Source organism: Debaryomyces fabryi, assembly GCF_001447935.2.
Source record: "Debaryomyces fabryi strain CBS 789 chromosome Unknown contig00045, whole genome shotgun sequence".
NCBI classification, from domain to species: domain Eukaryota; kingdom Fungi; phylum Ascomycota; class Pichiomycetes; order Serinales; family Debaryomycetaceae; genus Debaryomyces; species Debaryomyces fabryi.
In genome coordinates this window covers 24,475-48,571 of record NW_015385471.1, presented here as the reverse complement: position 1 = coordinate 48,571, position 24,097 = coordinate 24,475, and the positions used below count along the sequence as shown (strand labels likewise).

The following is a 24,097-nucleotide window of genomic DNA, read 5'->3' as shown; positions in this document are numbered from 1 at the left end:
TTTCCATGGTGATGGCTTCATAGTTGCGGGTTTGATATTGTTCTTTCTCTGAGGTCAAGATTGTGTATTCTTAGCCAGTTGTTTGGCCGATTGTCTTCGAATAGAGGCTCCCTTTCATCGCATATTCGCCCCAGTAGTCTCCGTTATAGTCAAATCGAATCAAATGGTACTAATACCAGCAATTGGAACTAGCTGTTTAATGATAACTATTCGTTTCGGACTTTTTGGTTTGATAGTGTAGGTTTCGCAAGCGATTTTCGTCGTATTATAACCGAGCGGTGACCGATCTTGACACCCACAATACTCATTGCACCCGATTATCATCTCCCAAATTTGCTCAAATTATTATGAAAGTATCTTTGAAGTATCTACATTGAGCCAATTCCTCTAGTAAGCGGTTGTTTCTACAATCTAAGAGTATTTTACTGAGGACAACACGGTATAAGAGAAGCAAACCGGCATACCGGCTACCGACCGTCATTCAATTTTTCTTGCGATCCGGAAGCTCGTAGAAAGCTGATTCCGGGAAAAGCATTATTTGTTTTCTTTCAGTATTATGATCTAATCAATCACAGATTTTAATAGACATAAGGCACAATATGAGCTACTTTGGTAATAATAATAACCCGTTGACCTTTCCATCATACAACCAATCACCCTTTCCACAGAGAAGCTTATCAGGGATGAGTAATCTTCAACAACAACAGTTGTCTCACCTCCAAAACCCCCAGGGTCATCAGGGTGATACAGCGTCTGCAGCAGCCGTAGCAGTGGCCCAACAGCAACAGCAACAACATCAACAACTGCAGCAGCAACAACAAAATCATCAACACCATCAACGTCCCCAACATTCACTTCAGCATTTACACAAACTGCATGGAGGACAGGTATCTGGAGCCCCACAACACGGACAAACAGCTGTAGACGAAAAGCAAGGCCAGGCGGTAATCAGAAAGGAACGTAAGAATAGACCAGGACAAAAATTTGGTGCAAAGAAGAAATCGTGGGTATGGTCATGGTTTATTCAAGACTCACAAGACCCTAATATAGCAGCCTGCGATTATTGCGGAAAGATTATTACAAGATTGGCATCAGATAAAGGATCACCTAAAAAACTCAGTGAACACTTGAAGACACACAAGTTGACAAAGGATTCGATAAACAATTCGAGACCAATTCCTATAGACGGGAACGGTATAACATACGCACCGAACGGGATGCCCTTAAACTATCCATCAAATTTCCAGCAAGCGCAGCAAGTTCACCAGACACAATCATCAAACAGTCCTCATGTTCCTAATGTAAACCCACAACTTTCAGATGACGCTGATGAAATGGATCCTAAGAAAAAGGCCAGGTACAATAAGTATAAACCTCGCAATAACATAAACAACATCGACTCATCGCTATCTTCCTTTGGTATGAATTCTAACCGAAGATTTTTGTCGGCAGATTTTGATAATTCGCCATATTCATCCATGAAGTTTCATAAGCACTTAATGAAATTCTTAACTGAGAACAAATTATCTATAAATGTAATTAAATCACATTCCTTCCAACAGCTTATTTATGATTTAAGATCTGATTCGGTAACAGAACTATTAGAATTAACGGGTTTGTATTCATCATTACTAGAAGTGAGCCGGTTTGACGCAAACGGTACTGGATCCGCCAGTAACGAAAACAACGATGCCAGTTCCTCCATACCCTCAGTCAATGAGGCTAATGTGGTTAATTCCCTAGCACAAGCAGTGGAACAAAAGGCAAATAACGCAAGTGCCATGGCAGTTGTCAATGCGGCTACAAATCAAGGCTGATTATTTTGCTTATGTTTGTATACTAAATTGCTGTATTATACCAATTTTGTACATATATTTATTTTGTGATATAGTTTAACGTATATTTATTTTAAGAATCTACCGATGTATTACAGTTACAACTTCGGTTTGCTGACAATGATGTCGTTATGGTACGGTATCAAATTCCAAGTATGACCTATTCTATCATTTAACTCCAACTTCTCTGTATTATGTAAATTCTTATAGCAGTCGTTTATGACTTCAATTGGGATACATAACACTATTTTCGATAATTTTTCAGTTGTGTTTTCTTTTTTATTGTCACCAAAATCAGGAATAACAACCTGTGCATTGGAGCAAATCAAACCAACCAATTGATTTGTAGACTGTTTAAATAACCCACCGCCTGAAGATCCGTTCCAGCACGATGCCGACGTGACAATAATGCATGGCAACGTAGAAGTATTACCATTATATAAAGGAAGAGAATATTTAGCGGATATATTACCATTGGATTGTAATGGTTCCACGTAGAGATTATTGAAGTATAGTCCAAAGCCGATAGTAGTAACAGGCTCTCCGGTCAGATAAAAGTAATCACATTCAATAGGGGTTAAACTGTCAATTTTCTTGAGCTTTTCTTGGTTTTCGTGTGAAAGCTTGATAAATGACAAATCTAACTGGTCATAGGGTGTAAAAAGCTCGTCTTTATTTGTAAGGTTAATTGTTTGTTCCTTACTCAAAAATATTTTGCAATCAACCAGCATGGGTCTATCAATATACTGCTTGATTACATGGTTATTCGTTACTAAAGTGCTTTCATTGTAATATATGCATGATCCCCAGAACAGACTGCTATCTTCGGTAACAACTACTGGTAAAATTGAGCGAACTCTGTTCATTCTGCTAGACAGTTTCATTGAAGGTCTGGCATTTAAATTAGGGATTCGCTTCGCAATCAACTTCCAAATCATCTCCCACGATAGTATAAATACTAGGTCTCCGTCGCCATTATATTTGCGTAAGTTTCCCAACACCAATCCTATCGAACCTGTCGTCTCAGATATAGTTACGATACCTCCTGCCATATTTTCCAAATATTTAATATCAGACAAATAGCCTAATATTTCATCCTCCTTCGTTATCGTGAGATTCACTCCTCCTGTCGACTTGAAGTCACTAAATAGCAATGGATTAGTGAAACTGAACGGATACGAACGGATGGTAATTGAGTCAGGAGCCTCAGCATTTGCAAAGTCAATTACTTCATATAAGTCGGAACCTATTATTTTACTCAAGGAGCCCGATTTGGGTTCAATTCCTAGGATATTAAGACTCATAAGCGTGTTCCTAGAAATAGTATCATTGGGAATTATCTTGAATCCATTTTCCTTGAAAAAATTCAAATATTTATATAAATTATCGTCTCGTCTCTCCATCATTGGGATATCAAAGCTAGGTATACATGGGTGCCAATTCACGTCGTCTCCTTCACTAAGGGAGCTTGATGTTACATATAGCTGGTAGTCTTTCAAATTATGTGGGGGAATATGGCTGAGTGAGATGGTTGACTCGAATAATATCTGTCCATCCTCATTTTTAAGAACTAAATTAACACCTGATAGTGCATGTATATCTCCTTCTGATATAAATCTAATACAGACGGGTACATAGTACCATTGAGATGTCATATTGCCTTCACTAAATGGGTTGTTCTTACCATACTAAATTTGAATTTCTAATGACCCATAATGGTGTGTATATAAAAAAACTCTTTTTTACCTTTTTAAGCCAACGCGTTGATGATAAACAAGCACACCAACAACATATTTCTTCTTGTTAAATAGAATGAATACTGATGATATGACTGTTCCTGAAAGTTCTATGACTACTCCAGAGGAGTATAATAGTTTGCCAAAAGCATTTGAAGCTAGTGAAGCTAATAATAGTGAGATTGTTGTTAATGAGGTCATTAATAACCAAATGAAAGCATCCCCATCGGAATCATCTTTATCGTCAATAAATAGCGATAGCTCTACTGGAAAGTTGATAAAAAGCTTGTCTGTGGACAAATTAAATAACCAAGAGAAAGAAAATGAAGTTCCCAAGGAACAAATACATACGTTGCCTCTTCCGAAGAACTCAAATAAAAAGCCAATCAAATTCACGGTCCGTAAAGTGTCGCACGAGCCGATAAAAATCAGTAACAAGACTAACGAAAGACAATTCAGTCAAGGCAAGAAGCAATTAGTGGAGTCACATAAGGCATATGAGCATATCAAGGCAACACAGTTAAAATATGATCAATACGTCACTCGCATAAGCAAAATCGATAAAGAAATAGATTTTTTGGTGAAGTTATTGCCTCCTTATAACGTTGAGATTGATTACGCAACGAGAACCAAGATAACAAAGGCTATTGAGAAGTTAAAGATGAAGCAAGATGAGTTAGATAAGAAGAAATACAGTTTAGGTATCACAATTAGTAGATTATGGAGGGACAATAGTGACAGTGACATATGGGTCAGGTCTGTCAGCAACCAATAATTCTACGAAATATAAGGAAGGAAAATAACATTGTGTAGTTATATAGTTATATAATCACAGGTGAAGACAATACATATAACTTTTGATGATTGAATATTCTGTAATACAATGCAATACAAAATAAATAATATATTCGCGATTTCCTATAAAGACGTTCTCGGAGGGTTAATATGAGGCATAATAGGGGGTAACATGAAATCATTCGGCCGTGTCACCGAGCGGGACTCATATACGCTACTTGACAGCAAATTAAGCGAAGATTGTATGTAGTTCAATACAAACTTATGCAAGTTGTTCTTGAAATTCACAAGGAAATACTGGTTTTTTATAAACGATAACCAAGTTTCAAAGTAATAGTTGAGCTTCCTGAACACGCACCAGAAAAACTCTGTATTGAATTGAAAGTCCGAGCTATTGTCGTTGATCAAGTATAATAAGCACTGTAAGATACAATTATCTATCAAATGGTTGTTCTTCCATAAATTGATCAACAATTTAACCAAAGTAACATACCATTCTATAATTAAATAATTTAAATTCATCTTATCTTCAAAATTTAAGTTGTCTAGTTTCAAAATGTCGACTGATTGAAAGTTGACAAATCGTAAATTAAAGATCAACGGGAAGCTTACGATTCCTAAGTTATTGTTAATCTCTCTGTTCTCGATTTCAAAAAATGGAAGCATGGCACTCGAAAAGGTTTGCAACGAATTATTCAAGTTACTATTGATAAACGCTTTAAAATTAAACGACTGCACAGAACTGAGATTGAACTCTTTCAAAAGGACCGATAAAAGGTTGAAGTGGATAGATTCCACTGGGTTGAAAATATACGACCTTAATATATCGTGGAACTTGGAAGGGCTCTTTATGATAAGGTTTTTCTTAAATATTTTATAGATCTCAATGTTTGATGTTTCAGGAATAATCTTGTGAATTAGGATGATCGAGTTGTGTAATGCTCTGGTCAGCTTGAAAATGAGTAATTTGTTTGTACGCTTAAAATAGTTCAATTCATTAGATACAGTGGAAATCATAACTTCCTGAATGAACTTTGAAGAAGTATCGGCCTGCGAAATATTGTTCATAAAGTCAATCAAGCTCAAATTCAGAATTGGTCTCAGAAGGAATAGTTGATAGAACTTGGGAGGACCATCGTTAATTTGATAAAGTGATAACAAGTTGTAGATACACCAGAATAAGTTCATGTTCTTATTGATAATATTCGAGTTTAGCGACAAGTTGGACATGATGATGTAACTAATATCATCCAAGTAGTTGAAGTTCAAATCACACGTAACATCCATCGATTTGTATTGGTTTAAGTTATATTTCAAGTGCATGTAGGAAAGGATATATAACGAATTTAAGATCTCGATCTGGTCGTTGGGGTTGGTGTTGTTGTTGTTGTAATCAGGAATGAGCTTTTGCACCAACAACGACCACGAATGTTGGAAGTTTGCAATGCAGTGGGCCGTGTTCCCGACGGTCATATGCCCAATCGATAATATCGAATAGATCAAGCAGAGTTTGAAGTCAGGAATGCGGTCAATTTCATGGAACTGCAAAAACTTACTCAAGTTCTGCAACACCTCAGGGATTATTGGCGCATCATCCTGTGCCAACATTGTATACCCTACGACAAATATCTCCGACTCTGCTTCACTCTTCAATATTGCTCCCACTTTGTGTGCTATCGACAAGAGAAGTCCATGGTTGGTGATAGCATGGGGTCTTGCCCCTATTGCTACCGCCGAGTTCATCCCACAAGCATATGCCCCATTGGCTGGGCCTCCTCCCATTCCTACGCCAACTTTAATATCACTACTGCTGCTACTGCTAGAGCTCCCCACTCCCCCACCATTTGCTCCACCTCCAACTCCTCCTATCACCCCTACTCCAACACCTGTGTTTCCTACTACTCCATTCATCCCAATGCTTTTGATAGCAGATCCTGTTGAATGCCTCCGTTCTTTCGAAATAGCAATATTGTGGACCGTTTTGCAGTGCCTCTGCAATAAATCTCGCCTTACAAACGCTGACGTGCAATGTACGCAATGAAAAGGTTTCTCATTAGTATGTGATCTTTCATGTCGTTGTTTGTGTTCCGATCTAGAAAATGCTCTGGCGCAAAATGAGCAAATATACTTCTTTTCTGCCGCCATTTGTTCCTACTAACAAAATTCCCATTGTAAATGTCAAGAAAGAAAGAATGGAATTTTGCATCTTTTTATCGTAATGATCCCCGCGATTTTTAACTCTATTACCCGGCTTTATGTCCGCATTATACGAGTCGATGATATTACCGTCTTACATAATAGGAACATAGATCTTTGTATGTTCTCCAACTTATCCCCAACCAGGACTTTTATGAAATAAAAACTACCAGTCATGCATCTGTGCATTGTACACAGTAGTTCTCCGGAGTCTGCGCATTTGTTACAGATATACAGTTTGATATACTTTTGGGGAAGTGATTGCGGAGTATGTGAGAGATGGCACTGACATTTGGACCGCATGGCGAGTCTAGGAGGACATAATGATGGCGTAGAGATTAGATATGATCTAATATGATCGAGGGGATTAAGTTTATTTCATAGAATTAACTATATACGGAGAGTGGTATGGATCCAGTGTATGGATCCAAGGCTGATAGACTCTACTGTGATTCTAGGTTTCCATATTGTAAACCCGTAAAAGCTAATAGCTTGAGTGATGAGTTTCAGGGACACCGGTTTATGACAACCATATAGTATGATTATGCGAATAATGTAGAAAATTAGGGGAGGGTGAGCTGTCGAAACTATGCTTATCTTGAAGTGGCGGATCGTTGGGGCTGGGGTATTACAAAATAAAACTATTTCGGTGCATAATTGCGAAAATCATGAAAAATGGACAAAAGATACCCCATTTCGCGTGCACATATTGCATGATAGAGAATAAGCGGACTGGTATTAAGCGATATAAGGAGCGAGGTTGGATACCCGACACCAGATACAACAGGCACTACAATCTTAAACCCTACAGGAAGAGTATACCCAGATCATCTTAAATTACACGGAGGATCATAGAATGGTTTAGAGCAGTATTCACATGCACTACAACGCACTACCGAAGCAATAGCATTGAAGCGTCCACTTAGGGCTCATATGTATCTATATATATACTTGAATATATGGAGACGCTGATTTTAGTAGATGAGGCAGCTTACGGAAAAGTCAAGAAAAGAAATGATCGTGGGGTGATTGCGGGTATTGATCTGAATCATTACGTGAGATGAGTGAAAAATTAAATTTGGACTTAAACTGTAAGAAGATAGCGTAGCAATCAGTTGAAAAATACCATTTCTATACCGACAAGAGCGTTTATAATGCCAGAACGACACCCAAGAATTGAATATTTACACGGGGACCGTTCTACGCTAAGTCGGACAAATAGTGACGAGACCTTAGTCACACAGAACCAAAGCAACACAGTGGGGCAGAATCAGAATCCAAGGCAGTATGAAGATCGTGCTAACAGCTACGACCTCTACAGTAGGTCTGGAGAAATATCCGATTTGAGTTCGCTATTTACTTCGGGCTCTGAAGAAACTGTGACTAATAATCTAAAGATTTTGGGATATCCTATTACCTCCTATACCACCGTACGAGAATTACCAATTGTTTCGACGTTCCTACAACCGGGGGTGCTTATATTCTCATCATTGAAGTCTTTGGATATATACTCACAGAAGAACTTGTCTCCCGAAGAGACAAAGCTGTACCACTCGCAAGGGTTAGGAATACCGTTGTTACAAACTTCAACGTCGATGCTCAGTATTTTCAAAATAAATTCGCCATTCTTGATTATTTATAAATATAACAAGGCGAACGAAAAGTCAGTTTTCTGTAAAGTATATTTCAGGATTTTAACTAATAACGTCACTTGTTATATATTAATATTCCAGCTCGACAATGGTGAATTGAAGACCGTGGTTTTGATGAATAATGGTGTCAAGCCTTCAGTCGACGTGGTGTATGAAAATACAAAGATCAGAATTACAGGAGTCACGGGAACGACGTCGACATTTGCAAATGGCTTCATGCAACTCTATATACTACAGAACTCGTCACCTTCGTTATGCGACGATATGACGATACAGAATACCCTTGAGTCCATCAACAGTTCGATTAAGAACGTTAAGGTGAATGTAAGCGATTCGAACGAATTATACAGCTCGTTGAAATGTCATCAGAGAAAAGCTACTTTGACCAGATTGATGAATGAAGGAAAGGCATTAATCAACACACCTTTGGCCACTTTTGTCGACAACGGAGATGAAAAATTCAAGGGACTTAATTTATTCAAAAACGGAACGATTAAAATCTTTGAGACGACTAATGATAATGAAAATAATAATAATATGTTAATAATGACCAGTATCCTATTGGTCTTACGAGAACAGGAATTTAGAAAATTTAGAGGAAATAATAAACCAACATTTGTTAGCCACCATAATTCGAACTCTATGAATAATAATTAATACATGCGTGCAATTCTTCATTAAATACCATACATGTCTCTATCACCCAATGATTTCTAACTTCGAAGTAATTACTCTTATAAGAGCTTTCTTATCTCTCGGAACGGTAAATTTTGACACATCTGCAAAATATTTATCAACGGTCTAAGAAATCAAATTTTAATTTTAATTTCGTTACTAAATCACCAAAATTCAGTACTACAAGTTAGTCCGACCAATCTAGTTATATTCCCCTTTTTGAATCCAGGATCTTGAATTATGTCATTTTGTAAAATAAATACACCAATTACTTTGTGTGCAGATAATCGCATGCAAGGTAACCTTATGAATTTGTAATAATATATTATCGTTTAGACTTAGTTAAGCAAATACAAAAATGACAGAATCTAAGCTTTCATTTAAAGAACAGATGAAGGGGTTTCCCACTTGGCAAATGATAGTTGTCAGCTTGATTAGATTTCTGGAACCGATTGCATTTACATCGCTTTTTCCATATGTCTATTTTATGATACGAGATTTTCATTTCGTTGATGAAGCAAATATTTCAAAGTATTCTGGATATCTTTCAGCTTCCTTTGCATTTACTCAGTTCTTATGTTGTATACACTGGGGGAAGGCGTCCGACAAAGTTGGTAGAAAACCAATTTTACTTCTTGGATTGTTTGGAACGTCGCTTTCCATGCTAACATTTGGATTCTCCACCAATTTCTACATGGCATTATTAGCTCGGTCTGCCATGGGTGCATTGAATGGAAACATTGCAGTACTCAGGACAATGATCGGAGAAATCGTTACAGAAAGAAGGCACCAAGGTACTGCATTTTCAATCTTACCGCTATTCTGGAATGTGGGAAGTGTTATTGGCCCTTTGATCGGAGGGTCTAAATATTTAACTAGACCACAAACAGAGTCAGTAATAATGATAAATGATGGTGCCTATGATAGATTTTTGAATAAATACCCCTATGCATTGTCAAATATAGTAGTGGCGTTATTTTTATGGTTTAGTATGTTAATGGGATTCTTGTTTTTAGAAGAGACACACCATCAACACTACAAAAGAAAGGATGTTGGTCTTGAAATTGGTGATTGGATAAGAAGAAGATTGGGTTTTGATGTTCCTACTCGTAAATGGAATATTTCTTCGAAGAGAAAGCCTACAAAACCACAGGTCCCGAAACCAAACAGGGACCCAATACGTGAACAAGATAATGTGGTTCCGAACGTTAATGACTCGAATGAAAATATACGTGAAGATCAACAGGAAGATGATTTGGACTCCTTCGATGAAAGCACTTCGCTCATTCAACCACGCCCTATTTATTCCTCAGTTATTGATGAAGAAGACGAGACAAGCTCAATTTGTTCGGATGATAATTTAGGTCCATTAACCAGAAGATCATCCAATGCTATATTAAGGAGATATTCATCTAATATATCTATTAGACCCTCATTATCGAGAATTAGTACTAATAGATATTCTATCAGTGACGTTTCTACTATAAATAAAAGTTCTTTTAGCAGAAAAGTGTTTACTGGTCCCGTTGTCCAGACTATGTTAGGAAATTTCCTTTTATCGTTCCACAATTTAGTTTATCTGGAATTTTTGCCTGTGTTATTAGCTTCAAAATTTATGCCTGAGGAATTGAAATTTCCAACTAGAATGAAAGGGGGATTCGGCTACGACTCAAATACAATTGGTACGTTATTATCTGTCACAGGACTTCTCGGCGTTTTCATAATTATGCTTGTGTTTCCTCTTATGGACAGGAATTTAAGGACCATCACTGGTTACAGATTGTCAAATAGCATATTCCCAATCATGTACTTTGTTTTGCCATTTTTGATCTACACTTTACCGGGTTACAATCCAAATGCATCTCCACAGTTGACGAAAACCCTTTTGTACCTTAATTCTGGAATTCGTACCCTAGCCTCATCTACATCTACTCCACAAGTTATCGTGTTGATACATAGAGCATCTCCACCAAAGTATAGAGGGTTCATCAATGGATCCACATTGAGTTTAACAGCACTTGCCCGGTGTCTTGCTCCGCTAATCTGGGGTGCATTGATGTCATTTTTTGACAGTGTGGCTTTGGGTCAATTAACTTGGATATTTTTATCTTTAATGTCTGTCGGAGCATTGGTACAGTCGTTCTACATAGATGAATATGATGAGGATATCAAGCCCTCCGAACCAGAAGAAGCCAACGACGAGGTATAAGCAGCCACTCTGGATTAGGCAATAGAAATATGTATGGATGACGTAATCAAAATAGGAAGAGCAGAACAAAAGGCCAATGAAAATTAATTAATTCCGGAGGTACCCCATGGCTTCATTATTAGTTCATAGATATAGCAGCAGCTCGTTTTATTATAGTTCATCTCAATATATGCATCTACAAGTAGGATTAGGATTTTAAAATATATTATTAAAACAATATAATAGGTATTTGTAGCTATATTGACATTAATTATTCCCAAAATTTCAAAAAAAAAAAATGATTCCCGATAATACAATAAAATAACCCTGTGTCCGATTCCCGTCAAACACAGTGTTATGTAGTAAATGATAAAAAGCAGCAATAAAAATCGTCAATAGATAATAATATTTGTTGTAGAATAAAAAAAATACAGTTTCGTATTATAGCAACGCAAAACGACCGTCAAATATAGGACCAAAACACAAATGGGCAACACTAACACAATAGAGCAATTCTAATTGAAATTAGATAATAATTTTTCACTTAAGCATAATTTCCATCACAAATGTTCAGTGTATTAATATAGCCAGCATCTTCATTATTTATTAGTATTATTATTATATTAGTTCTAGCAGCGCCAATGGTTCCTATATCCAACAAGTCAATTTGCCAGTATTTTAACCATCAATTTAGAATCTTTGGTTAGACTTTCTGGCCTTAATCTTCTTACCAGCGAAGACAGAAACAACAGCAACGAAGGCTAAAAAGATTAAGACGAAAACTAAAATAACACCTGGTGGCAACATTTCTTCCAATTATTGAATTATTATTAAAAGTGTTCTTCTAAGTTTAAAATAACAACCTTCAGTAAAAGAAAACTCAAACAAAAAAAACAAATTTTTTCAACTGGGAACAAGGGTCAGTTATATGGGTTCGAGAATGAAAATTTTGACCGAAAATCACGAACCGATCACAAAGCCGCTTGGTTAGGGAATTAATTTTATTTACGTTTCGGACTAACCGGAGGGAGTCAAGACTGGTATTTACCGCGCGATATCCAATTATAGGCGGCAATCGGTATCATACATACGCATATTGCGATATTTACGAAACCTAGTCGGTCCGCCCTCTATTCCTATTGGTTCGGGGCTTTCTCTAAACGCTTATCATAAAGATATAAACGGTTGGTAAAGAGATAACTACAATTAGTTATTATTGTAATAGCATAACCAGACAGTTCTTAATTAAGGTTTTGGAAACTGTGGAAACGACGAAATTGACATATCGGATAAATTGTACCAGGTGGGTGAATGCGGGTAAAGTTCGGGACGAGTTGTAAACAAAACGACAATCGGTACTAAAGCCAGCCGTCATATACTTATTAGGAAAAGAAACACACAAGCTTGCCCGGGTATGCAGTAAAACGGTTGGGGAAGTAATTGACCATACATGTCAAAGTATTGTGTGAGTTCAGCCGCTGGCTACTGTCGCTGGAAGCGTCGGGATTGAGAACACCGGTAGTTCGAAGCACCGATGTGTAACTAACATATATGTGTAGATGTGCGTATCAAACTACATTAGGGAAATGTCGGATAAGACGACGGCGTGCATACAGCCAACTTTGAGTACAACTATATTGCATTTATTGAATATCGTTACGTCGTTATATATGTATGGTAGCCAGTAGCTATATGGTACAGTAGCCCGCGATCCAATACGGTTAATGACTCGAATTGATATATATGGCACATCTGACAATAAGTGGTTAGTAAGGATTACCTTGGTTTCGGGGTAGTGTGGAGAATTGGGTGAGTAGTCTATGACGTCAGATGTGGCCATTATCATTCTCAGTCAATTATAATTTGGACTTGAGACTGGGATACATGAATGTAGTTTGGGAGAGTGATCTCCGAGTAGATGACAACTATGGAAGGCATTTAGGGTTAGTGCTTCAGAATGCCATTTCCGGGGGTGAAAGTGCTAGCACGATAAAATAAATGTCTCTGGGTATAAGGTTCAGCGGATTTTTTTCGCTTAGCATTGCTGTTTGCTAGAACTGAGGAAGCAAAATTCTTAGGAGGGTCTTTCAGTTGTTGAATTGGTGTACGGAAGCTTCCACTTCTCAGCGTGTAAGACACTTGCTTTGTCGGTCGGACACTAAGTTTCGCTTTTGTAGATTGAGTTTGAGAATTTGATCCGCTTTCGAAGAAAAGCTTTGATAGTCGACTTGGGCTATTATTTAGTTTTTCTGTAGGTGAGTTTTTCGGGTAGGATTTGACACTATCAGGTTTTTGCCCATATGTATTGGCAGTGGAGTACTGTGCTTTATAAAATTTCGTCTGGATTTTGTTATTAGAAACCGACCTAGGCCTTACTAGGCTATTATCTTGAGATGATCTTTCAGCAGGTTGCTTAGAGAAGTTCTTGTGTTCCTTTTTGACACTAGAAGTCAGCTTTTTAATAGCCGGATTATATTTATATTTACTTGTCTTTGCTGGCTTAAGATTTCCTTCGCTATAAGACTTAGCAATTTCCCTAGCTAACAATTCATCACCATCACTTCCAATCTCATATTCTTCCACTATTTTTCGTTTCACCGACTTTGGCTTCAACGGCTTAGTAGTGGCTTCTGAATTGTATAAAGTAGATGATTTTTCGAACATTATATTTCTTCTATCAAATTCGCTATTAAACTTGTCAAATTCAATATTCTTCTTGACATTGATATAATTATTAATGTTCTGCCTCCAAGTTGCTTTATCAATCGAATTTTGTAATTTGATTTTCGCAACCTTCATATCACTGTTCAATTCTTTATCTAAGTTTGATATCACTCGCTCTCTGCTCGAATAGTCAATTTTTGACTGTTTGCTAGCTCTTTTACGAGGGCACCCAATCATAAACTTTTCACTTTCACATTTCTCCAAGATCTTGTGAATATCTAACGATTCACCAGGGGGGATTGAATTTGGATGCGATGGTGTTACACAATCTAGAGTGACTTCTTTTCTCAAGATAGTATCAATATCAACTTCTGAAAAGAATGCACAAGACTGTGGTACTTCCTTGATACCTAATTGTTCACAGAACATTGCTCTTGTCCATAAATTACTAATTTGTAAAAGAAGAGCAGTCTTATACCTATCTTCACTTTTTACCATGTATCTTAATTCATCATGAACAGTTATAATCAACCTTCCATCTATTCGGAATTTCTTTAATAAAAATTCCATCGATACGATCAATAGATGTAAGTAATCCACACCTGAACTTTGGATTACCCAGTTGATTCTAGAAGTCAAATAATTATTTTTATTTAAATTTGCAATTGTAAGAGCATCTGTGATCGCTGCACCTAATACAGGAGTTTTAGGATCTTCCTGATATGCAATAGATTCTAATACATTGAACATAATCGATTCGGTTCCTCCATGATACATTCTTCTATCTAAGAATTTGGATGTATTTGTTTGACCTTTTGTTTTAGCGTATAATGTTTTGGCCATCATTTCCGCTTGTTCGTCACTTAAAGAAGCATTACATTGTTTCAAAAGCCTAGTGGCAAATTTAACACCGGCTCCATAAATTCTACCATAATTAAAGACTTTGGCATCATTTCTCAGAATTCCCAAGATTTCAGCAGTTTTGGAGTGCAAGTCGGTTTTCTCACATTTATCACCTTCTAAAGTCATCCATCCCAAAGCAGTACTTCCGTGCATTTCAAACATTGAATCACCAACCAAGGATGCAATCCATAATTCCTCAGAATCTACATCAGCTCCAACAAAGGAGTAGCCTTCTGGCGCTTGAATCATAGCCTTTAATTCTGAGCCAATTCTATTTTTTTTACTGTTTGAAGCTGTTAACCATGTATTCTCAGTTGCTCTTCTAGTAATTGTACCCATGGAACAAAGTTTAGGCAAGATAATACCCATGTCCTTATGCTTTTTAGAATCAACCTTAGTGTCAAAGAACTTATTTTTCTTATGGCTCATATCGGAATAAATGACAAACTGATCCATAATACGTTGTCTATTACCCATCCAGTAAGATGCGGTCGAATTTAAACTCAATATTTCCTGTGCAAACGAATATTCGGATGTCAAGATGCCGCTTTCAAAGTATCTCAAGTAACTTTTAGATAAGATAGATGTACATCTCTTACCAGGGCCTTCTGGATGAGGTACTTTAAATAATTCGTAGCTGTTACCATTATCCCTCAATTGAGGAAGGAATTTTTCCAAATCTTCATCATTTAGCTTGGCTCTTGTGTAACTTTTATCTTCCATAGATTTAATAGTTTCGTCATTAAACGGAACTTTAAAACACCAACCTGACGAATCAGTCCAAAGCAACGGGTATCCTTCCCACTTTAATTTTAAGAGTAAAGGAGTTATTCGAGTACGAGTAGATATATTCATTTCCCGGTGTTTGACTCCGTTAACTGTGGCAGTTTTAAACAAATCCCTGTACCATTCAGGATAGCCAGTTAAAAAAGCTTGATTTGCTGCAGGCTCACCATTCTTTTTCAACCGCTGCTCCTTGATAGTCCAATTCAATTGCGATAACCATGGATCAGATTCCCAATCAGGTTTCAATGACTCATCATTTTGATCTATGTAAATAACGAACGCATTAGCTCTTTCTTTCAATATAGTAGTGACTTCATCACGGTTTTTCTGATATACTTTTTCAGCTGTTTCAATGTAGTTATCCCAGTTCTTCGTTGTGGGTAACATTAAAGTTCCAAGGTGCCTAAGTGCTGCAAATGATACAGGGTGTGGCACCTTTTGTCTAAATTGTGAAAAAAGCTTAGCAGTTACCGAATAAGTTGCCTCAACATCCCTTGCACAATAATCCATTAAATTATTGAAGTTGTTGATAACATCTTGAGGATCTTCGGTACCGAAAAAGTCTCTGTCAGTTTTATCTAATTTTATATTGCAATGAAAATCTGCCACGTTTGCTAAAGAATTTGGAGAACCTTTATTCAACCATGGGTCATCTAAAAGTTCATTTGCTATTTCTACAGCCGATAGCTTTTTATCGAAATAATCTGTATCGGAATCTATCACAGGGGACTCATTTTTAGTTGAATCAAGTTGAGATTTGCTTTTCTTATGCTTTTGCCAAGTTGGCCTTTGTTGAGAACATATTCCACTTATGGCGACATGTAGGGCCATACCATCCAAGAAAAAACCCTTTGACTGCTTGATATTATATTCATCTAACACTCGTGCTCTATCGTAACTGACATTGTATCCAATTATTAATTTTGGATTATTCAAGCAGTCTAAAGGCATTAGGTGTTCCCAGTCGTCATATTTCTTATTCTCAGCATAGTTCGTAAGGTAGGGAGATACCCATCCATACCATGCCTCGGAAGAGACACATGTACTCAATGTTGCATATGGTGACCTCTTGTATATGACTTCAACATCGAACACTAATTCATCTTCCAATGGATGTGGCACTTCCTTAGGGGCTTCGCCCTCAGCGTATCGTACCCATCCACTCTTGAACAACCACTCCGAAGGTTTTGGTTTCGTGGGTAATTGTATACCTGGAGATAAGAACTTCTCTGCCATTGATAGGTATGGTTCCGAGGCTTCTGTCCCTATTCTATAAAAGTGTTCATCTAGGGTGCTCTTTCCTTCCAAATCGGGGAAATTGTCTATATTTATGGGCTCCACGATCTCTGTCTTCTTACCTAGTAATTCATTATATCTTAAGTGTTCCTTTGCTAGCTCCAAAAGAGCCGGGTTCTTAGGTTTCAAATAATCGGTACTCTTAGTCTTTGGAAATAATTTTGTATGCAACTCTTCACTCAAATACTGAACGCCTACCTGATTTATCCTGGGCGCTTCTTTGAACTGATTTCCAATTTTTGCCAGACTTCGTAGAGATCGACCCCATATTCGTACAAAATGTTTATTGTATGAAAATTCGTGTTTATATAAAATCATGCCACTGATTTTCTTTTCGTCTTTATTATACCTTCTATTATATCATTCAAATAGTAGAATCCTCAAGACAAGAGGTTGTTTTATCAAATTTAATTTAAAAAATACTTAATTAAATGATAAAATTTAAATTCCCTGAATCTCAATTCTGGAGCAATGTTATTAAAATGTAATTGTTTATTATTTCTCTTACTAACTGATAAACCTGCTTGATGGATTTCTTGTTATTACTACTATCAGAAACAGTTAAAATTCTTCTACGGTACATGAAGAGATTATACACAGGATGTCCAAAATAGGAAATATAATAATAACCTGTACATAACAAGGGTCTTTAATAAGTCCATAATAGCTATAGTACAAAGGATGGACAAATGTAAACACAAGTTCAATTCTTACCGAAGCCAGAATAAAATAAAACTATCAGGTATAAAGTTCGGGTAATTGATCAGTTGCTGTTATTCATCGAATTTTATAAACAAACAAACATAGTTCTTCTATTTTTTTTGCAATAAGGAAAGATAAAAACCATTAGTACCAGACTAGAAATGTCAGAATTACAAAGTCTTAAGAAGGCAGAATTAAGCAGTATTTGCCGCAAAGTAGGGATTCACGTTCTTGCTAAAGATACCAAACAAAAATTGTTTGAGAAGCTTTCGGCTTACATCGAATCCAACCCTGAAGAAGGATTGATTGCGGTGCAAAATAGCTTGGACATAGAGAGCGACGAGGAAACGTTGGCTGAAGCACAAGATGGCAGCGAAGACGAAGAAACAGACGAAGTTGAAGAGGACGAAGAGGAGACTGAAGATGAAGATAAGGATTATGAAGCAGGGCCACCAGTTAACTTGAAGGAGTGGATTATTGATCCAGCAATTGAGTTTTTCGAGGAGGGTTACTCAAAGGTTTTGCAATTCACCGACAGAATTGGGGCCACCACGTTAGATTACAATGACGATTTAAGAGAAAACTTGTCTAGATCTGTTTCATTGAACTACATCGAGCTCGTAATCGAACTTGTCTACTTCTTGTCTACCTACATTCCACTTGTTGCTGTTAAGCACAACAACTCGGTGCACCAAGTTTTCAAAGATAACATTAGTTACTTGTCTTCATCCGATTTATTATTGCCAGATATCAGTGTACTCTTTGAATTCAAGGTTATCTCAATTTTTGCCAACTGGATCGTGACTTCGATTGTTTTGCCATTAATTGTTTCCTATTACGTTAACTTCACTAGAAGATGTATTATTATTGATGAAGACGACTCTGGTCTTATTACCAGAGCTTATAAGTATGATCCATTTGTTTTTGCTTTATCAAAGGTGCTTGTTTTCTACTTCATTGTCAAGAATGCTGGTAGTTTGACCACTCTTGATTCTTTTGGTGGTATTTTCAGTGCCTTGAAGAAACATTTCTTGATCCAGTTGGGAGTTTATAATCAGTTTGCCGATGTCTTAGGAAGCTTCCCATTAGTTCTTGGGTTTGCTAACGTCTTGACTGCTATCTACTCTCAATTCGAAGAATATTAAACGAGTGACAAATTCATTTTTGTTAATTTTTCACTTCGTTGTTAATTCTATGTTTATTAGCGAATTGTTTTCTTTATTAAAGAAAGCATTCTATTTACTCTTCTTTTCTATTTGTTTTATTTTTGAAACGATCAAAAATATCTTTGATGATGTATATTGTTTCTTAACTTGATTTGATACTTATTGTAACACTATTAATACTATATATATAGTTTAACTATATGCTCCCAAATATGATCCTCAAGATGTAGAATATAATGTTGATGGCTATTTGGTATATTGAACAGGCCACCTTGTTTTCACACCCATTATTTCTAAATCGTCAGTTAGTTCATCTGGATTTGCACCTTGAGGCCCTATAAAATGCTTCATTATTTTAGCCAATAGCAAGGATTCTGTGTATTTTGAACTTGATTTGTCACTATCATCAATTAACTTATCGCCGGGTGTATTACCACCTCTTCTTCCTCTTCTTTTTGATGGCGTGCCTGTTGTACTCTCCGATGCATTATTAGTATCTGAACCAGAAGTGATTGGGTCGTACAAGGAGCTTTGGAATATATGATGCTTAATACTGTCGAATGCTTTTGATGTTGCAGACTTTGAAGAATCCTTCGATTGTTTACTCTTATTTGGGAAGTCTCCGGTAATTATATTGAATTCATCAGCAGATATCAAAGGCATAAAGTCATGAACAACTGGAGCAGTACTTCCAGAATGCTTGGATTTATCAGTTTCTCTTCTTGTAGAATTCATAATCTGTTTAACTCCAGCGTGAAAATCCTTCTCAGATATTCCATTAAACAACTTACTAGATTCTTTACTCTTGACATCAAATATGCCATCCTTCGAGTCCCCGTTTTTTATAGCATCCTCAAATAGATTCTTTTGGAATTCAAAGAAATTCTTCAATTTCTTCAATTTATTCAACACTAATGCATTTACGTTCTTGTAGACCTTGTTTGACTCTTGATAAAATATTAATAAATTCTTTAAATACTGGTAATTGAAATTAATTTTCAATCTCACCAATTCTTCGTCCCTACGTTCTTCCAAAAGTTTCTTGTAATTCAATAGTTGCTCGTCTTTTAATTGATCATCTGATCCCAAGAACTGGATTCTAGAATCTTTTAAATTTTGCAATCTTTCCAACAACTTCTTCTTTTTGGTAATATATATATCATGCTTATGCTTAGATTCAAATTCTGACAATTCGTATACCGATGTTTCTAATTCTTTCCTTCTTTTTTCTTTATTAATACCATTTGCAGAACTAATATCTTTATTAGAATGTGACAAGACTTTATTAGAGCTTAATGGTTGCATTTCCTCAAATTCAGCAGATGGATCTAAGAAATACTCATCATTCATTTTTTCAGTTTTGATGTGTTTCTCTGAAGGATTTTTAATGTCGCTCACATTTGGGGTTATCTTCAAATAACTTGGAGGACAGCCACAATCTGATTCAAAGGTATCAGCAAAATTCAGCTTAGCATAACTATCAAATGCATCCGTTACATCAATATTTGAAGCATATTCCATATAATCTTCAAAATCATCGGAATCAAGTTCTTCTTCTTCTTCGGATTCTCTAGTCGAAAGTCCTAACCTTTTATTTTTTAAAGCTTCTAACTTCTTGCTTTTCAAGATCTCATATTTTTCGTATGTAAAGCCTTCCTCTTTCGCCTGGATTCTTAAATCAAAAAGTGAACCAGCTGCACTAGCCAAAACCATATCAATTCTTGGTAATTTCTGCAGCGCTTCCAAAAACGATGCAAATACCTCAGCAGGAGTAAGGGAAGATTGATCTGATATTAACGGGTATGGCATGTAATTTGGTGGAGGAAATGGTAACGGCGGCATTTCAACATACTCTTCGTCGGTTGTAGGAGAATGCATTGCTGTCGCATCTGCTTTTTGACCATCTCTAGGAACTTCGCTTCTGATAACTGGAGGTGGTGGGTAAATAAATGGAATCATCATACCCCCCTGTGGTGGGGCCATTTCATTAGACAAATATGGTGGAATTGGAGGTGGGAAATTTTGCAAGATCCCCTTAATCTGTTTGGCAATATTAGGATCCGTTATATCAGAAGTTACATCGGTGAAAAAATCTTGCGTTTGGAAGGGTGGATAAATAATTGGTAGTATGGATGGAGGAACTGAATGAAGAATGGGTGCAGAAAACGGCTGCTGAAAGCTAATTTCCGTCTTTCTATTTATCTCATCAAGAGACCTTGGCACGTCAGAATGTTTTCTTCTCTTAAGAATGTCAACTGGCTGATCTAACGCCGAACTATGCATTTCACCGTTAAACGGCCTTTTGCCAGGTGAAAAATTAGGGTTGTCCATATTGTAGCAGGAATAAACTTATCAAATTTTCTTGTTGAATTTCCTAGTCAGATTAGCTTAATGTATCTGTAACGGCAACCTCAAATTTCAATATCAATACTAAATTAGCTTAAATTTAAATTAACCACAACAATTTAAGTGACCAAATTATCAATTGATGTAAAAATTAACTCAACGATCGGTACTAAACAGTTTTCCTGGCGTTAGGTAGAATAAATTCTTAATTAAAAAATACTCTAATTTTTCTGTTTTAAGTTAATAAAAATACACGTATGGCCTTCTGACGCCAATATACTTTCTATCAACTTAGAAGAATATGGATTATAACGAGTCTGTTTAGAGGTTGTTAGTGTTCCTTGAGTATGTCGCAGCTTTTTTTCTTGAAGCACAATATTCCAGATTATGTAATAAATTTACGATCTACACCTATTTACACCCAAAATGGAAGACGACATACTTGTACAATATACTTATATACATATGTAAAATCAATAGGTGACATGCCGAATATATTAAGAATGTGAGTTGTAATCAGGGTTAAATGTTCAACAACTTTACACCGTGATCAACGAAAGAAGAGTAACATATTGTTCAAAATAATTACACAATGGAATCATGATAGATGTTGTGTATGTGTTACTACAGATTTATTGTACCTGGAATAATCAACAATCATAGGGGAGTAATGTAGCAGAGTATGATTTATTCACGGAGCAAATAGATGCTTTACCTTGGATAATTGTGAAACTTGAGCATATAAATAGGAAGTTGACAGAATTTCAAACTGAAAATACCACGAAATGGTACACCAGATTCTATGAAACCGCATTTAGGATGCCATGAGGGCATTTAGAGGAGACAATTGGTCCTATTTATGACAAGTACCGAAGGCTGCAACCCGTTAATAGAAGAATATAAGCGAGTCGTGCAAAACTCAAAATACCTTCCAATAGGTTTAAATTAGGCATTGTAGTAATCTAAGTGTTTTGTTCAGAGTTAGCAAGTTTATTCATAGTAAGTGATTATTCCATAAGATATCGGGATCCATCAATAGAGATTGCGTGCAAATAATTTGTTCCCGAAAGATCACGAATAAAGTCATTGAATTCCATATTGCTTCTGTTTACATACGATATACACGTATACTGTCAACAAAACAAACCAGAGTGTTTCAATAGATAGAGAAAGAAACTAGAATCAAGGATAATTGGAATATCGACACTCAATTCAGTTACACGAAGTAATATTTTACGATTGAATCAGGAACAAATATTCTTAAAAGTTCATCGGAAGGATTTAATTGCTGTTAAGAGTCACAACCGTTGTTATTATATTCAATTCTAATTTAATACCCAAATGCCACCAAAGAAGGTAAAAAAGACCCAGTTTGAGCCTAAAGATTTGGTATTGGCCAAAATGCATGGATTTCCTGCGTGGCCATCGTTTGTGATGCCCGAAGACATGGTACCGGATGCAATATTGAAGGCAAAGAAGAAAACCACAAACTATTGTGTCATTTTTATTCCTGATGGAGATTTCTACTGGATGAGTGACAAGAACCTTGAACCCTTGTCGGAGGAAAAGTTGGACAAAAAATTGGAAAAAATTCCAAACAAGAACAAGCCGAAAAAGAAAGCTGGGGGAAGGACGCTTCAAGTTACTGATGCACTTTTGGCGACGAAAGGATTAGACTTTGACGATTTCATGGAGAGATTAGACAAAGATAGAATTCAGGGAGATGAGGAAGATGAAGAAGTCGAAGGTTACGAGGACGAAGAGGAATACGACGCAGATGAAATAAGTGAATCAAAAAAACAAGACGGCGACGACGAAGAAGAAAAAGGAGAGGGAGATTCATTAGAGGAAGATGAGAATGCGTTGTCAGATAGAAATAGTAGATCGAAAAGGAAGCGTTCTATATCTACCAACGGCAAGCGTAAAACTTTGAAGGCTTCCAATACCACACCGACGGCGTCATCACAGGCTGAATACACGAACGGTCATAATAAGACTAAAGTAGAAGGAAGTCCGAAACTCACCGAAGAAGAAAAACAACACCAATTATGGCTTTGTCGGATCAAATTACAGCGATCATTAATTCAAAGAAATCAACCCGTTACCCCTGCAAACCCCAAACAGTTTCCACCTCCTACGGCCAACGAACTCCTGGTTGCTAGACTCATATTACACCGTTTAGTCGAGTTCCCCGTAAATTTAGAATTGCTCAAAAAAACCAAAATCCATAAAGTACTCAAATGCATATTGAGGGACAAGGACCTCGAGTACCCTGACAGCTTCAAGTTGCACGAGAAGTGCGAAGAATTGTTGGCGAAATGGAACTCCATTATCGAAGATTTAAAGGTAGAGAAGCTGAAAGAGCCTAATCAGAGTTTGAACCATAACCACTCGTCGTCTACCACGAGTGCGCTCACAGATGTCAAGAACAGCGAGTCCAGACTCAGCAGTCTGGCGCCAGACGAATCAGAAGTTTCAGCCCTCGAAAATATCACCACCGACTCCATCAAAAAGGAACCTGCCAATGGTAATTCTGACTATCGCCCTGAAAATGACACCACCACGCAATCTGAGCTCAAAGATGAGCACAAAGATTCTGATGACATTAATGAGTCCATCACCAACGATGTATCTGTGATAAGCTGATAGTAACTTCACATAATGCTCATAATCACATATCGCTTCACCGTCCTCATCAATACAATCTACAACAACTACATCCATCTCCGCAACCTACTCGAAGTCCGTCTGCTGCTCCTAATTCTCTTGACAGCAGCACCGGCTATATTTCTACCCTACCCACACTTTCCCCTTGCTTCTCACACCCATCTGACACACGGCCGAGTATATACTTGATATATGTATAAACCAGTTGCTTAATATGTATTATACACCTTAAAATGATACTACAACGCTCGTAGACCCTCTATTTCATCGCTTAATATGGGTGTATGGATCATCACGGAGATAAATTTACGCAAATAAAGGCGGGTAACTTCACCCCTTAGTGCTGTAATATACGCACAACCAAGGGCAACTTTGCGCCATAGTTAAGCCATAGTTAAGCAGTCCCACATTTACTGAAGGTAAAAGTTTCCACAAAATCAAAAAAAATTCTGACAATTGTCTCGTCCATCGCTCGTTCGCTGGAACGAAC

The 24,097-nt window shown here is 36.9% G+C and overlaps 10 protein-coding genes across 10 annotated transcripts; 6 read left to right on the top strand and 4 right to left on the bottom strand.

Moving 5' to 3' along the window:
- Positions 1 to 599: 599 nt before the first annotated feature.
- On the top strand, positions 600 to 1,817 carry AC631_02528 (uncharacterized protein; the record flags this gene model as incomplete). The annotated part of the gene is made up of 1 exon (XM_015611358.1): positions 600 to 1,817. One exon carries the CDS (start codon positions 600 to 602, stop codon positions 1,815 to 1,817), a length of 1,218 nt encoding a protein of 405 aa, XP_015467822.1.
- A 116-nt stretch (positions 1,818 to 1,933) lies between these two features.
- Positions 1,934 to 3,490, bottom strand: AC631_02527 (uncharacterized protein; the record flags this gene model as incomplete). Its single annotated transcript, XM_015611357.1, has 1 exon — positions 1,934 to 3,490. The coding sequence occupies one exon, from the start codon at positions 3,488 to 3,490 to the stop codon at positions 1,934 to 1,936; it is 1,557 nt and encodes a 518-aa protein (XP_015467821.1).
- A 157-nt stretch (positions 3,491 to 3,647) lies between these two features.
- AC631_02526 (uncharacterized protein) lies at positions 3,648 to 4,346 on the top strand (the record flags this gene model as incomplete). Its single annotated transcript, XM_015611356.1, has 1 exon — positions 3,648 to 4,346. One exon carries the CDS (start codon positions 3,648 to 3,650, stop codon positions 4,344 to 4,346), a length of 699 nt encoding a protein of 232 aa, XP_015467820.1.
- A 143-nt stretch (positions 4,347 to 4,489) lies between these two features.
- TRY5 (Try5p) lies at positions 4,490 to 6,277 on the bottom strand (the record flags this gene model as incomplete). The annotated part of the gene is made up of 1 exon (XM_015611355.1): positions 4,490 to 6,277. The coding sequence occupies one exon, from the start codon at positions 6,275 to 6,277 to the stop codon at positions 4,490 to 4,492; it is 1,788 nt and encodes a 595-aa protein (XP_015467819.1).
- A 1,439-nt stretch (positions 6,278 to 7,716) lies between these two features.
- AC631_02524 (uncharacterized protein) lies at positions 7,717 to 8,871 on the top strand (the record flags this gene model as incomplete). Its single annotated transcript, XM_015611354.1, has 1 exon — positions 7,717 to 8,871. The coding sequence occupies one exon, from the start codon at positions 7,717 to 7,719 to the stop codon at positions 8,869 to 8,871; it is 1,155 nt and encodes a 384-aa protein (XP_015467818.1).
- Positions 8,872 to 9,247: 376 nt separating this feature from the next.
- Positions 9,248 to 11,098, top strand: AC631_02523 (uncharacterized protein; the record flags this gene model as incomplete). The annotated part of the gene is made up of 1 exon (XM_015611353.1): positions 9,248 to 11,098. The coding sequence occupies one exon, from the start codon at positions 9,248 to 9,250 to the stop codon at positions 11,096 to 11,098; it is 1,851 nt and encodes a 616-aa protein (XP_015467817.1).
- Positions 11,099 to 13,021: 1,923 nt separating this feature from the next.
- Positions 13,022 to 16,666, bottom strand: AC631_02522 (DNA-directed DNA polymerase gamma; the record flags this gene model as incomplete). The annotated part of the gene is made up of 1 exon (XM_015611352.1): positions 13,022 to 16,666. One exon carries the CDS (start codon positions 16,664 to 16,666, stop codon positions 13,022 to 13,024), a length of 3,645 nt encoding a protein of 1,214 aa, XP_015467816.1.
- Positions 16,667 to 17,589: 923 nt separating this feature from the next.
- AC631_02521 (uncharacterized protein) lies at positions 17,590 to 18,573 on the top strand (the record flags this gene model as incomplete). The annotated part of the gene is made up of 1 exon (XM_015611351.1): positions 17,590 to 18,573. The coding sequence occupies one exon, from the start codon at positions 17,590 to 17,592 to the stop codon at positions 18,571 to 18,573; it is 984 nt and encodes a 327-aa protein (XP_015467815.1).
- A 267-nt stretch (positions 18,574 to 18,840) lies between these two features.
- On the bottom strand, positions 18,841 to 20,925 carry FGR47 (Fgr47p; the record flags this gene model as incomplete). Its single annotated transcript, XM_015611350.1, has 1 exon — positions 18,841 to 20,925. One exon carries the CDS (start codon positions 20,923 to 20,925, stop codon positions 18,841 to 18,843), a length of 2,085 nt encoding a protein of 694 aa, XP_015467814.1.
- A 1,356-nt stretch (positions 20,926 to 22,281) lies between these two features.
- AC631_02519 (uncharacterized protein) lies at positions 22,282 to 23,586 on the top strand (the record flags this gene model as incomplete). The annotated part of the gene is made up of 1 exon (XM_015611349.1): positions 22,282 to 23,586. The coding sequence occupies one exon, from the start codon at positions 22,282 to 22,284 to the stop codon at positions 23,584 to 23,586; it is 1,305 nt and encodes a 434-aa protein (XP_015467813.1).
- Between the last annotated feature and the right edge of the window lie 511 nt (positions 23,587 to 24,097).